This window comes from Stegastes partitus, unplaced genomic scaffold (genome assembly GCF_000690725.1).
Source record: "Stegastes partitus isolate 25-593 unplaced genomic scaffold, Stegastes_partitus-1.0.2 Scaffold1175, whole genome shotgun sequence".
In the NCBI taxonomy this organism is placed as follows: domain Eukaryota; kingdom Metazoa; phylum Chordata; class Actinopteri; family Pomacentridae; genus Stegastes; species Stegastes partitus.
In genome coordinates, this window is record NW_007578906.1 from 192491 (window position 1) to 207860 (window position 15370).

A 15370-nucleotide genomic window follows, 5' to 3' on the forward strand; every position below is an offset into this window, starting at 1 on the left:
TGTAATGTATATTTAACTACCACGTGGCTGCGACTGCTATTGTGCAGCTGTTGCTACCTTTCTGTGCCCAGCTGCTCAATGTGCCTTAAATTGCCCCTCGGTGACAAATACAGTTTTTTGAATAGAACTGAAATAAGCTGTTGTTTAATGAGCAGTTTGGTAGAAGTGGGGGTTAAAAGACAGCGTCAAACAGCTGCTTTTGTACGTGCAGGATCTGATACGTCTACCTTCAGGTAGTGGTTAAACCGAGATAGATTTCTATACACTGGTGGTTATTTTGATCATTTTAAAAAAGGTCTCTGAGTTGATCAGAGAAGACAGTTACCTTCTTCTGTTTATGCCTGGCTCGTTTGGCTGCCTTAGAACTGGAAGCAGGTTTACTGTCGGCACTATTGATGAACTGCAACAGGTCCTCTACCCGCCTGTGGTCCTCCACTCCTCCATCTCTTTCTATCACTGGCTGCTGCTCCTCACGCTTCGGCTGTTCCTCTTTGCGTTTTGTCAGACGCAAGCGCAACTTCTCCCTCATTTCTGCATAGTTTCGACTAGTAGGAGCAGCTGGAGGCTGTGAATAAAAAAAATAATCTGTAAGGGTATGATGAACAAATTCTTGTATTACACTAATATGCGGAAACATTTCTATGTGTGTACAATAAAAACAAATGGGAGAAAAGCAGCACTGCAAGATTCTTTTAAGAATTTCAATAAGAACTTGTATTTTCCATCCTCAAAGAAAACCTTGTTCTATCAGCCAGTAATACATGCGTCTTACCCCGCCATGCCCGAAGAACTCGCAGTAGCAGCAGTCACAGTATTTTCCTTCTTTCTGGTTGGTGGAAGTGGAGGTGGAGGAGCTATGCTCGGAGCAGCTGTCCTCGTCCTGACTCTCTTCTCCATCATACGGCTGGTGCTCGTATGCTCCATTCCCTTCACAGCGATGACCTTCACAGTCAGGATCACTGAAAAGGATGTTGAAAGACATCCCGTGTGAATATCTGCCTTAAATTTAAGGTATTTGGGATTTTTTCTGCATCTTAAAAATCCCAAACCATTTCTATCACATTAGTCTGAGCTAGTGAACCTACCTGCAGACACTGGGTGGGGCACTGACGGGACCATCCATTGAGGAAGCCGGAGGTTCTGCAGGTGGGAGGCACAGACCCTGGTGGGACTCCACAAAGTCTGGGGCTGGAGCAGCCATCTTTGGAAAGGGCTGTGATCCCATTGTGGGGAGGTGCGTGGTGGGTGCTGGGGGTAGGGCAGGGCCCGAGAGCGGAGGGAGGGAGGTCAGTCCTGTGGAGCTGTTTCTAGGGGTGGCTGGAGTGGGTTGCCTGTGGTCCTCTTTACCGAGATTATGAAACACATCGTCTAGGGGAGACAAAAATGCACAGAATTAGACTATTTACTTTTTCTTCGTCACAAAACCAACTTTGTTAAAACACATGGTCATGAACAGAGCTTCTAGAGAATGACACACGTAACAAGTACGCCTTGTTGTGGGAAAGTAAATAGGCAACAATATGTGGGCTTGTTGAAAAAAAGAGAGGAAAAAATTGTTGTATCAACATGAGCATGTTACACAGGGCTATAGAGTTGCAAAGTGGAAGAAGCCATTTTGGGCTCTTATGCCTCTGGAAGTCAAAGACCCATTCATTTTTTCCATCAGACAAAGCTACACAACTTAGAGTTGGAGCAATTCTACACCTTAGGTCTGCAAATGGGAAATCTTGAACAATAACTGAAGAAACAATTTAGGTTTTAACTTTGTTCCAAAAGTCTGTTTGACTTTAACTCTGACTATACTTGCTAGGAATCCACAATATAAGCAAGACATGAGGAACACGACTGAAGTATTCTGTTCACTGTGTGTGTCGTCTATCTGCATCTCCTGAGGTGCTGAAAGGACAAACTGTCTTCATCAGGCTCTCAAAAACCAGGAATCTGATGGACATAAATGTATTCAACTAGGCTGCATAAAGATTATGTAAGACATAATCAGCATTTTTCTAAAAATGTACTTCTGTTACTTTTGCACCAGCCGAGGGCTGTGAGGAGGAATCTGACCAGAAAGAAGACCTTGTCTGTGTAAGTGTGCTGGTGGCAAAAACAAAACAAAACACAGACACAGGAACTTTAGGGAGGAGAGCTATTAAAAACACACACACAATGTGGTGTGGCTTTTAGTTTCTAGATTATGTTGTATGGTAGTTTTCCTTCCTGTCAGCTGTGTGAATTGTCTTGTTACATATTTTTGTAGTTTGTACAGAATTTTTTTTTTTTTAAAAACACTTTGTGATTAATTTGATTTTGCTACAGGAATTAGTTTTTTAACAAACTAATGTATTTTTCTATTTTGTTTAAAAATGCTTTACAGGATGATTCGGATTTATTGATTCACAGTTTGGTTTCAAGAAGATTTGAAAACACGACATAATTTACTAATTTGGATGCTAACACTAACCTGTGCATTCATCCCTACATACAGTAACCCTTTTATTGCAGCAAACGGCCTGTGAAGTGAAGTTTTTTCCAAAGCTCCAGAAGTACGGCTATTACACTTAACACTGAGAAAAAACAGCGTCATACATCCCAGTTACCTAAACACTATTACCACAGAGAATCTGGATGATTATTCTGCTGAACAGACGCTATTAAAGAACATCAAGTTTCATCGTAGAGCGAGAAATCGATTGTACAATTCACTTAAAAAGCAAACAATAGATGTCGCGCCCAAATAACTGTGGATGTGATGACTGTCTAAGTGGCCCATAATATAGTCCTAAAAAAAAAAGCTCTATCATCAGTACAAACCTAAGCACTGCTCCTACTTCCTATATTACCTAAAGAGTTGGGTCTTTTAGATGCTAGGTGGATGGGTGGGTTATTACTTGACTGGACAGTGGTGGCAGTGCAGGACACAGAGGACGTGGAGGCGGAGGTGGCCATCACCACTCGGTTGGTCTCCATGAAGGCATCCTGGAAATTGTAGAGACACTTTTTCTTGGCGCCGGTCTTCTTCTGCTCTTTGGCTTCTGAAGAGGAGCACGATGACGACGACGATGATGATAAAGATGATGACAATGATGAGGAAGAGGAGGGGGGCATAGGCGTGGGCAGTGAGGGATGTTCCCCTTGGGGGCCGATAGATGACGTTGGAGGGAGGGGGACGTCAGCGAGGGGCGGTCCAAGCATGTCACCTGTGTATTAGCACAAAAACATGAGGGGAGTCATCGCCTTAACAGGTTCTGGAGATTTTTCTATTTCAACGTGATTGTTGGTCGTTTCTGCCGTGCCCCGAGTGCCTCACCTGGCAGAGATTCAGGCAACAGCACAGGCGGATTCCAGCTCTTCATCACAGCAGCATCCCACAGATTCTCAAACTTAAGTGAGAGGCACTGCAGCGAGCTATTCCAGTCACCTGCTCCACCTGCACCACCAAAGCAGTTCTGGTATACATGCTCTGGTAATGATGCGCTGAAGGCCGGCTGCTTGGCCGCTGAGTGGTTTGATGTAGGGTTTGGGGGCAGAGGCTTCAGGAAAAAAAATGTCATTAGTTGGGGATTTATGAGATGAACAGGTTTGAGCTGGAACACAATTCAGTTTTGGATCGCTTATGGGTTTTTTTCCTAGATTGGGTTCAGTGTGTCCCCTTGTGGAAGACAAAAAAATTACAGTGACACTAAGCGAAACTAAAACACAACTAAGCTTAGCATTGTTCATGGAACCATAAAAAAGTCCCCGGTGATAAGGAAATGAATACATTTTCCCTTAAAGAGACTCTCGCAGCAATACTTTTACACACTGATGAGTAATCAGATAGAAAAAAATTAACTTGTGCCTCGTCTTAAGGATGTACAGGCTAAAGAATCATCCTCACCTTGTTGTGTGTGAGAGGTGGACTGGGTGGGTAGAGTGTGGGGTGCAACAGGGGCCGGGAGAAGTTGTGTAAGGGCAGGTGGCCGTGGATGTGTGGGTACAAGTGGAGGGCAGGGTGTGCAGGGGGAGCCTTGTTGTCTGTAAAGAACTGGTGTCCAACGGCAGGGGGAGGCGCAGCGTGGAGCCGACTAGGGGGCAGGCAGGTGGCGGGGCCCAGGGTGGAGGAGCTGGGGTCCTGGTTGCACACGTGGCATTCGCAGGCATGCTGGACCTGTTCTACCTGAGGGTGGGGATATAAATTCGAAACAAGTTTAGTTCTATTCTGGAGGGTGTGGTCCTGCCATTAAATACAAAACTAAAATGAGAGATAATATACTTCTATCATCTATTTACATGTGGTATGGGTGTGTATCTCGCCCTCTGAATACTTCCAATAAACAAAGATTCTTTTTAGCTGCGTCCAGGATTTGATATTTTTACTTTTTCAATAAGTATGACTAAAATAAATACTAATTTCCTAATTTTACTTCAAATGCTAAATCAGAAATGGCTTCTGCCACACCAGCAATAGTAAACATGGGCAGTCGTGCCGATTTTCAACACCGCTGTATGTTCCTGCAAATAAAACAGGTCGCAGCTTGAGTAACAATTCGGCCTTCAACCGGCAGGGATTAAGGTCAGCTGCAAGTAACACTAGCTTCTTTGTTATGTCTACAAATACAAAGAAAAACAGATCACTATCAGTTTTCTTTCAGTTTCCACAACCACTTAAAATAAATGCTTGTGTATATATTTGCTTTATTTACTGGGTTTCCCAAAAGTGGAAAGGGTAACTGACAGAGTGGCAATACCTGTTGGTGATTGTAAGAAGGGGGAGGACTGCTGGTCTTTCCTGAAGACAGCTCTCCCTGCTGACCCGGGGGCTCCCCACTAACCTCACCATGAGCTTCCTCGTCATCACCCTCTGATGAACTACTGCTGCTGGTAATGTGAGGAGACTGAGAGAGGAATGCGCAGAACAAGGAAGATCGAATAAGGAAATTGGTGAAAGGCGGTACAGAAAACATTTGCCAAATTACCAGCAACCCACTCATAATGAATATCAGTTTGATCATCCAGAAACTTGGCAGGGAAATTCACAACTACTAATTTATTTATTTATTTTTTTAAGTAGAGAACTTACCCCTGCCTTAAGTGCCACGTTTTCACCTTCCCCATTTATGTCATTATGGATGCCGTTCACAGCAGCGGCCACAACGCTGTTGTCCTCGTAGCCGCTCATGGGGTAGATGTCCCCGAACTTACTGGACAACGGAGGCACTTCGTCATCATCACTGATACTAAAACAAGAGAGAAATAAAAAGTCCAGTTTGGGGAAAGTGAAAGAAGTGGAATTGTTGTTTATAAGACGACAGAAAATGATGCCAGACACAATTTAGGTCTATTATGAAAGGCTGGACTAATGAAAAAGTATCTTGTGGTGTTCGATCTAATCTATTAAAACAGATTTCACAGCTTGTTAAGGAGGGTGACAACATCCTTTTTGTTTGCAGATATTATCTTTGTACGTCCAGCGTACAATTAGCGGAGTAACCTCACAGTCTGAAGCGCTGAAAGTATCGTTGTTTTGTTCCTTTTTCAAAACAAAGTATTGTTGTTGTATTGCGTTTTTGGGTTTGTGCACAAAGTCACATCTGTTGGGTGTTAACTGGCTGGCTTACAAAGTGTTGGTATCCCCTTCAGGCAGAATGAGCCGTGGATGCTGCTGAATGGTGATGGGAGAACTGGAGTTGGAGCCAGACGCTGAACTGCCGGAGGAGAGACTCGGAGGGTGCACCTCTGTTAGGTAGTCCCGGGGAGGTTCCCCTTGCAAGGGCAGCTTGATGTGGAGGTCCTCAGCGATGGGAGAGTCCATGATACCACATGTTAGGATGTGGGAGAGACTACAGTCATCACATGTGCACCTGTTGAAAGAAGTGCTTGATTGTGACAAAATGCATACTGCAATCATTTTAACAGCTAAACCTCAAAACTGATGTTTTATAAAGGTGTTCAAAATGACATAGTAAAAGTTAACCCCTTCAAGTCACATGTATTTTTAAATGTTGAAAAACAAAATATGTGGTCAAAAAAATGGGAATATTCCATGACTGCATGGTGACAATCTTATTCTCAATTTGAGACTGTATTTTTTTTTTTTTTTTAGAATTCTCTGATGAGACCAGATACGGACATAATATTTAGAATAGGATCAATTCTGTGACAACTCAGATTTGAGGAATGCAATCTTTCATTTGAGACAAGTTTTAGGTGTGTCTGAAAATTTACTGCATTGCAAATGACATGATCCCAGGCCAAACAGTGACACATCTCTGAATCCTGAGAGACTCACCTTCTACGATAATTGCAGTTTGGACAGTCTGGGATACTCAGACGAGATGAGAGCATTCTCATAGTGTCTGTGAAGTTATTATCTCCAGTGGAGGATTTCTTACTGTTGGGTAACTATAAAGAGCAGAAAATATTAAAACGCCCTGAAGCATAAAAATGCAAATTTAAATCCACCATGACAGCGTCATATTCTTGTTGCATACCTGTTCCTCTATAAATCTTCTTTGCTTGAAGAACTCCCAGTCCTCCTTGAGCATCCGCTGCTTTGTCTTTAAAGTCTGGAAGTGGAAAGATAACGAAAGCAGCATGAATTTGCAAACTTAAATCAAAAGACACAACATAGAGTCTACACATTTTTAAGTGTCTTACGTTTTTGCTAATCAAGGACTTGTGTGGCTCTGTTCTTTGGTTGGTGAGACTCTGACCATCCACCTTAAAAAGTAGCTGCAAAAGAAACACATACAGTATAGTATTAACACCATAAACCCAGTACCACCTTTACACAAAGATACTTTTCTTTTTGTTTATGGTTTCATCTTGAATGTGTGTACCTGTTCATCTACATAGTCATCAATCCTCTTTTCACACTCCTGCCATTCAGCAGCCACCGAAGCCATCTCCTGCTGCAGCTGCTGGTAGCTCTCTAACAAGGTCCTGTACATATCTTCATTGTATGAATCATGGGAGGCTGTGCCATGTCTGAAAAAACAGGATTAGAAATGAGCCAACGAGGTCAGTACCGTTGACACTTTTTGAAAGACGCAGGAAGACAAGAAGAAATAAAGACACCATGTTTGTTAACGAAGAGCAACAGAAGGTATAAAGCATAGTTGGGATATTCACGAGCTAAGAAATCATAATAATGGCTGTCTATGTTAACGTCACATCTTTCTTTAAACAGGAAACAATGTCTTACTTCAGCTGTGCAATGAGTGCCGGTAAACTGCTGTGTAGGATCGGTTCAGAGAAAACCAGATTCTCAAAAAGGTGCTTGTTGTGCAGTTCCCACGTCACCTGAAATTTCTGGAGGTGCTCATTCTCCTGTAAAATAAATACATAAAATAAATGAAAGTGACCAAAAAAGGTTTGGATTACAGTTGAACCAATGACAGAAACAAAGGGCGAAGAATGTCTTGGTTATGTCAAACATAGCATCTGATGTGACATAGCTGCGGTTTTTGTGCTTGAGACAGGACAAATCATCGCAGGTCTGTTTATACTTCATCCCTGACACAAAAGGCAAACTAACCAGTGTGAGCAGGAAGCTGCTGATGGTGCGTGCAGCTTGGCAGAGGGCATTGTATTCCTCGAGCAGCAGGGAGATGAACTGATGGGCTTGAGGAGGACCCTGGGCTGCAGCCACGGTCCCTGATGGTCCTGTAGTCTTGGAGCCTGCAGAAAGGTGCTTCAGTAGCCGCACCTTCATTTCCAAGACGTATTCTCGAGCCTGCTGCTCCAACCGTTGGTAGAGCTGATAGGGGTCCTTCTCACAGAGTCTACAGGAGGAAAACACAGTGTTTTGAGAAATTGAGAATAAAATCTCCAAACACAAAACTTTAGGACTTCTTTCCATTAATACCAAATTAAACTGGTTTTCTTTCGTTAATCTCCTTTGGTTTACAGTTTTCAGTGATCACTGAGTGAGTCATGGCCTGGTTCCACATATTGTTTCAACAGGTACAACATCATATTAACAGGGTAGTTATGCCCTTTTATGGGCCTTTTAACTTGACTGATTACTCTAAAAGAGGAAGCAATTGTTGACATCATAGCTTTCAAAGGCTCTCACACCTCTGATTGTTTTTGGAGAAGCTTGTTTCCTGCCTCAACAAAGGCTTGTACAACTCAACAGAGACCTCTAGTGGACAAATACGCAATAAAAGAGCGAAGAAAGAAATAAGATGGAGCTGTTCTTGGTTCTACCTGTCCACCAGCTCCTTCATTCCCTCCTTGTCTCTCTCAAGGGGCTGGTCATGGTCATCTGCAAGTGGTGTTCCTGTCTGCCGGTAGATGCAGCGCACCAAATAGCGAACTTCGGACCAGTGGTTTTGCAGCTGCTGCGACTCCCTCTCTGACTCAGCAGAGATCTCCCTGCAATTTCCATAAATTCATGAAGATTTCATTAAAACACGCAAAGAATAAACTTACTAAACAGAATGCAAATTTACTTTGGGGTAATCAATCTGAACTGACCGTCTCTCATTGCAGGCTTCACAGCTGCAAACTGTATCAGCAGGCATTGGTGCGGTGAGGTCCGGGGCAGGGAGCATTGGTAGTGTAGGCGCAGCAGTGGTCAGTCTGTCCCCTGTGGCTGCCTCCTGGCCCAGGTTTCCATTACCCACAGGCATGTGCAAAAGAAAGTCCTGATTCTGTGGACAATATGAAAAACATCACTTGAAGACACATAGTTTTAAAGAAACTTTAAAATTTCGGTGTAGTTCGGTGAATCAGAAATATTGATGTTGGTAATGGGTCTTGTGTTTTGACGTCTAAAGTCTAAAAGACGAGACATCGAGTGAGTAGCAAACACTTGAATGCTCAGCAAGCTTATAACAAAGCAAATAATGTGAATATCAATCTGTATTTAGGGGTATTTTATGTGATTCCACTGATTCGTCTGAAGAGCCAATCGTTTCCACGAAGACTCGCCAAGAAAGATTATCTTCATAAAGCCGGCTTGGTTGGTCACAGAGGTCTCATACATCACAACCAACAGTATGCCTTTCTACTGTGATACAAGGCCACGAAAGTAGACATACTATGAGCTGACAACAGGAGACTGATTCAGGTGAGTATCCTGCACCATATGATGCCCAACCCATAGGGGGCTATAAGCCACTGGACAGAAGCAGCAACCACATAAAACAACAATCACATAAAAGTCACAATATACATTTCCACAAATTAATAAACAGGAGCATTTTGAAATACTCAATTTTCATGACAGAAACTTTGCATTACGATGGATAAGTACAGACGATGCAATCAGCCAATATAACAACAAGCCTTGTGCCTCTGACAGAACGGGTTCATATGAGCACAATCATGTATCTATATAATGTACGACTCACACAAACGTGAGCATCTATCATTTTATATATTCAAAAATGGTCCACAGGCACAAATCCTTTTAAATATGTCAAAAGTTTCAGTTAGCAGAGGCTGACAGCAGTAACTATGTTTGCCGATGTCAGTGACTAAGAAAAAAAAATGGACTGGTTTTGATCCAAGCTACTGGAGCCACACCGTAAATATGTCAAGCAAAGGCAGCTGAGTTACAAAGCACATGTAAAAACAACAAATGTTGACCAAAGAGACATTAAAAAGCATCATTTCTGCAGCTGCATTCGTCATTGAAGTTTTCCAGTTATTTGTTGACAACAGGATACGATGCTGTGAGTCAGCGTAGTGCAGCCCTGCAGTTACATGCGACTGAACAATACATTCATGAGGAAACCTAAACCCAACATCCAAGGCCAAAGCACCAACACTTACAACAATGACAGCATATGAAGCAGCTCTACAAGGAAACTGTGACAACAACAACGCAATGATGAGTTATAAAACTACAACAATCACTCCTATTACTGCTCAGTTTAGGTCTTCACTTGGATATAAGAAGTTTTTCTTAAAACATAAACTTAGACATTTAAATATGACACAAATGAGCCATTAAAAAATAAAATGGGATTAGCAGAGGTGAGTAGACATTACTTCTGACTTTACTTGAGGATTAAGCCAAAACCCCAAAATGTAGCTTAATCACGGTATCGTTAAATGGCAGCGAGAATACAGAAGTAGCTACAACCTGCATTAGATGGTGCTTGAACAAGTTGAATATTTCTGTTTTTACAAGTCAATTCAGCCAGAAAAATAAAAATAAAGGTGTGTCACTTCCTTTTACATTCAGTCTGTGTTTAGGAGTTGTTAATACCCAACAGCTTTGATAATTATGACCCATAATTACACCCTTACAAACACAACCCAGAGGAAGAAGGGTGACTTTCTATTTCAGTGGAAAAACGTGTTAAATCACGAGATTTTTCCACCACTACATTAGTGGCTGTTCTCGCAAAGACTCAAGCTGAGCACGCATCATGGGCAGTCCAACATAAAGAAGCTCTTTATATAAAGCAGTATTGGCCTTCACACATATCATGTCTTTGATACAACACAAGCCTGAGAAGATATTTACAGTCACACTCTGATGTGTGAAGGAATCTATCAACTACAAAGTAAGAAAGAAAGATACTTGAGAGTAGGCCTGCAAGCTCAGTCACCTCCACCATCAGCTATTCTACCAACTACTTCCTTGATTAATCGTAATCAATTTTCTGATGCAATAAATCATCATCAAATGCTGCACTTGAGTTGAACTGAAAAGGTTTCATGCAATAATCATGTATGCATTTATTGCATGCTGTATTGACCCACTGGAGCGTTCTTTGTTCAAGGAATGTGACAAATTACAAGTTGAAAGCGGAAGCAGCTAGAGGCTGTTATCTAGTTGGCTTAATCACAGCAAAGTCACAAATTAAATTATTGTACTTTCACCATTATATTCTCTTTGCAGCAACAGCTGCTGCTCATGACGGCTGCATCTGTTTGGGCCATTTTGGCAAAGAACCAAAAGTTAAGAGCTGCATCATCCGCCGAAAGACAGCTGGGAGAGTCGAACTGCAGATATGTGGCACTGGTACGGAGACATATAGCGTCTGAACGGTGGAAATCGGAGGAATTCAGATATAGCACTTTGACTACAGCCACAAACTGTTGACTGTCACCAATATTAGTCTTCACAATTTTAAAATCTCTTCAGTGACTTACCCCCAACGATTGCTCCAGAGCAGTATGTCGGTCCTCCTTCTCCACTGTGCGTCTGCAGTCAGAGCAAACCCACAGAGGCAGCTGGAGGGCACTGGGTGTTTTGGCGGGCTGTGCTGTACCGTTCTGGCCTGAGATGCCTGCCTCTGAAGGCACAACGCTGTCTTTACGCTCACATCGGCAGAGGAGGCAGCGATCACCAGCTGTGTATGGCGCCCGCTGGTTCAGGCCGAACGTGAATGGGGTCTGTGGTGGGAACGTTAGAGGAGGAAGGAGAGAGAGTGAAATACACAGCAGCATTACGTTAATGTTTTTTCAAAAAAGCAAGCTAAATCAAAAGAAGAAACTGAGTATTTGTCTACGAATGTGGCCATTTTATTTTTTATTTTTATTCAAAAAATATGAATATCCAACTATGTTAGTTCGTAGAGACGGTCAAATTAAACTCCATCTCGAAAAATAATGTGCCACATTTGAATTTTTAAGGAAAAATTTTGGTTTCCAACACTGATTCCCAGATTGGACACAATCTGCTATATATTAACCCAGGTCAGACTCTAATCTTTTGTGACCCACTTGACTCCAGGTACACCAGCTGTCTAAACAGGCCCACTGCACTCCATTAAATCACTGGAACCTTAATGTGCAGCCCTGTCAGTCAGTGAAGCACAAAGGAGCACAAACACATAATTAGCAGCCAGAAGCTTTAATTAATGACATCCACAATAATGGCATGTATCAAAGAATGAGAGGGCTTTGGGATTATAAAAAAAAAAAAATGCTTGCTTTGAATCCATTTCAGCTGCATTTTACAGGTGTACCAGTAGTTCCCAGAAGATTCTGAATCTGTGGGTGCCGTGCTTCTCTGCATCACCCACTCCTGCAGCAGCGGTACATTCTGACTGAATAAGTGAAGCACAGAAAACCAGACCAGAAAGCCAAACTGCCGGTCAATTCCCCCCACCTCCCCTCCTCCCCAATGTTTGCTAGCATATGTAGATATACAGCAAAGATTAGACTGGACGCTCCGATTGAAGTAATCCATGAGTTGATTCAATACAACATGCTTTCATACAATAAAAAAGTAGCATGTGACAATGTTCCATATGCATCTACTTTCAATTTATTACAACAACGAACTTTCAAATATTATGATAATGTGACGCTTTGAAATCAAACAATGAAATTTCGCCTGGCCCAGTGTCATTTCTTATCAGCTTAACAAAAGCAGTGTTTATAACACAACTATAAACAAACCAGTGTGGTGACATAAATATAAGACAGTTCAGGTCAGCAGCCACGTGACATATTTTTAACAAACCAGGGGTGCATTATTTTGCTCATCATGTGTGCTGAATAAAATGCTTTTTTGAACAATACACAAACACAAAAAGAGAGTTACAGCCCTATTCAGTATTTACAATGCAGCGTGTACATGTAGCATCATATCTGGACATGTTCAGTGATGCACATGTTAATATTTATGTATAAACTCTCAGACTGTATATACTTATGACGGAAATTTGTAGGCACAGCTCATTACTCAAAGCAATAAGATTCTTTTAAAGTTCATGATATGTTTTTTTTGTCTACGTTTTATGGAACTGTTTTGATAACAGTCAATAGAAATATGGCACAATGGAAACTACAACTTCAGAATTAGCACTAAATCCTACTGTAACAAAAAAAGGCTGCCATGATGTTTCTGAGGTGCATATCCAATACAGATGCTGGAGCATCTTGATGAGCTGCTGTTGCTGAAAGAATAACTGTATTTGGAGCAAGTCCCATAAGAACTGAATAAGCTTAAGATTTGTAATGACTGTGTAACCCCAGACACTGAATGTTTTAAATATATTAAAAACACAAGACATGGGCGCCTGGATAGCTCAGCGGGTAGGGCAGGCAACCCATGTACAGGGGCTACAGTCCCCGACGCAGCGGCCCGGGTTCGATTCCACCCAGCGGCTCATTTGCTGCATGTCATTCCCCCACTCTCCTCCCCACGTTTCTCTGTCTATCTTTCACTGTCTCTATCAATAAAGGCGGAAAAGGCCAAAAATAAATCTTTAAAAAAAAAAAAAAAAAAACACAAGACATTTGCAAATCACAGTGAGAGTGTTCTTCCCCATCTATTGTACCTACATTTCTGACATAAGGTGTCAGTTATGTTGGCAAATGGGAAATGGCTTCGCAAGAAAATCTTTTAATGCTGTTTGATGAACTTCTGGATTTAAATTTACCTGAAGGACTCCGGAGAAGTCAGCGTTCACTGGTCCTTCTGTAAACTGTGGTGTAACACTGTTGTTCACTTTGACCTGAGGGACACAAACAACTCAGTGTTTACAGTGAAATAAGCACTTGCCACTTATGTGGCTGAATATTTACAGCCTGTACAACTTGCATTAAGAGGGAGTGAAGAGTGAACCACCTGTCAGTATTGATGATTTTGTTTCGGCCCTATGGTGGACTGACTGTGTGTCCAGCTATGTGTACGTGCAATTCAGTCAGACCTGGGTAAGGTAGTAGGGATAGGCTACTGTATAAACATGTGTCCATAAATTATGTCTGGACATTTCAGAGTCAGAACATGCAAATTACAATAAAGCATATTCCCTACTTGCCTATAATGTCTACAGTATCTAGCCATGCAGACAGTTCAGACTGTTTGCTGTAATAAATTTGCATAAAAGGATGTATTACCATTGTAAACTGATAACTGAGACCCAAGAATCAAATCCAACTTAATAGCAGACAGGTGGCTATGGCAATATCACATAAACAATACTACAGCTATTTCCTGCTGTGTAACCTTATTTGACAAACTACTGTATACAATTGTAGGCAGACAAACAAGCACATTTGTAGCTGCTACTATGAGCAAAACAAACAAACAGACTGTGTGTATCACAATCATATGCACATTTGCTATGTGGAAGTCTTTGATTATGTTAATGGCGACAAGAGTGCATTAAATATGCACTGAAGCACAGACAGCACACAGTTCACTTCAATGCAGAACAACTGAGCAACTGAGGGCTACATTTGAGATTTGTGTGACCAAGAAGGCTAACCAACATCTATGAGTGGATCTGTTTACCATAAGTCTGCTGCAAACACAACAAGACCCCTTGCTATCAATGCAAGTTGTTGTTTTATTGCCTACTGCAAAGTTAGTAGAGCTAACTTGAATAACTGAAGTTAGCCAGGTGGATTAGCACATCCTTTAGCAAAAGTAACCAAGTTAAACTCAGACCTTTATAAAGCAGAAATAGTAGAAGGTCAGTTTCTGAACACATCGAAACTCGACAGATCAGAAGTTGTTAGTGCTGTTAACTGTTAGCATTCGCTAGCATTGATGTTTATCTGTGCAATAGCAGCCTGTGAGCCGATAGTGTTGAACTTAATGGTACTATCGAATAATCTTGGCTTGGGCAACTTAATCTCTACCTACATGGAGTGTATTAGTTCAAAAATAATGTTTCGTAGTGTCCACGTTGATGATGATACAGCTACGATCTCGTAACTTAAGCTAACGATGAAGTCACAGCATTCGGCCAGGACTTAAACAAGTTAGCCTAATGTTTATGCTAGTTTGTTACAACACAATAAGGCTAGTTTAATAGCTCAGTTATACCGCCTGCTAGCTGGCACGGCATTCTACAAAGCATAACAACCACTATTAGCTGTAACGAAGCCGGTTAATTACAAGCTACGTTGCACTTGGTAGTTAGCTAGCTGCCTTACTCGCATCATTCTCGGGCCCAAATCAGATGTGTCGATGATAACCCTGCTAGCTAGTCGCCCCCGTTTTGACATCCAACGGTTAACATTGTGTGACATTCTTACCTCTCCGTTGATGCCCGTGATGGACCCTATATTCCCGTTGCCTGTACTCCCAGGTGTTAAAAAACTGACGACAGAGGCAGGTGTTGCTGTTCCCGCACAGCCCAGGGCCGAAGCAACCCCGGCCTTGCCACCGCTGGTATTGCAGACAGCACTGCAGCTACTGCCACCGCCCCGCTTGTTCTTCCTGCGTTTAGCCCCCCGTTTAGCATCGGTTGGACTCATTTTTTTCCACAAAAGAAGCGAGACAACTTGCCCTCCTGACTTGGCAGAGTCTCGAGCGGAATGCCTGGTGCGATCACTCGGGTGTAAAACCGGGATAGCGATTTAGAGACTCCCAAAACGACAGACACTCAGTCCCATCAAAGTGCAAGCCGACTTCATAGATTCCAATATGGCCTCTGGCTGGACTGCCTCAGCCAAGCTTCAGTTT

At 42.2% G+C, this 15370-nt stretch overlaps 1 protein-coding gene across 3 annotated transcripts in view; it reads right to left on the minus strand.

The window, feature by feature from the left end:
- Window positions 1-15370, minus strand: part of fam193a (family with sequence similarity 193 member A) — a 28504-nt gene that overhangs the window by 3114 nt on the left and 10020 nt on the right. Inside the window, exons 1-20 of one of the 3 annotated variants that reach the window (XM_008296991.1) lie at window positions 14941-15307; window positions 13335-13409; window positions 11095-11337; window positions 8461-8636; window positions 8191-8358; window positions 7517-7763; window positions 7184-7308; window positions 6819-6966; window positions 6637-6711; window positions 6471-6545; window positions 6269-6381; window positions 5598-5840; window positions 5060-5216; window positions 4728-4874; window positions 3878-4156; window positions 3308-3530; window positions 2889-3197; window positions 1086-1368; window positions 773-959; window positions 326-565 (exon numbers count right to left, since the gene is read on the minus strand). In XM_008296991.1, coding sequence (XP_008295213.1) covers window positions 326-565; window positions 773-959; window positions 1086-1368; window positions 2889-3197; window positions 3308-3530; window positions 3878-4156; window positions 4728-4874; window positions 5060-5216; window positions 5598-5840; window positions 6269-6381; window positions 6471-6545; window positions 6637-6711; window positions 6819-6966; window positions 7184-7308; window positions 7517-7763; window positions 8191-8358; window positions 8461-8636; window positions 11095-11337; window positions 13335-13409; window positions 14941-15162 — 3735 coding nt within the window. In that variant the 5' untranslated portion in view covers window positions 15163-15307. Of the gene's footprint in view, window positions 1-325; window positions 566-772; window positions 960-1085; window positions 1369-2840; window positions 3198-3307; window positions 3531-3877; window positions 4157-4727; window positions 4875-5059; window positions 5217-5597; window positions 5841-6268; window positions 6382-6470; window positions 6546-6636; window positions 6712-6818; window positions 6967-7183; window positions 7309-7516; window positions 7764-8190; window positions 8359-8460; window positions 8637-11094; window positions 11338-13334; window positions 13410-14940; window positions 15308-15370 lie in introns of those variants that run through there. The other 2 variants (XM_008296990.1, XM_008296992.1) reach the window with 2 other exon arrangements.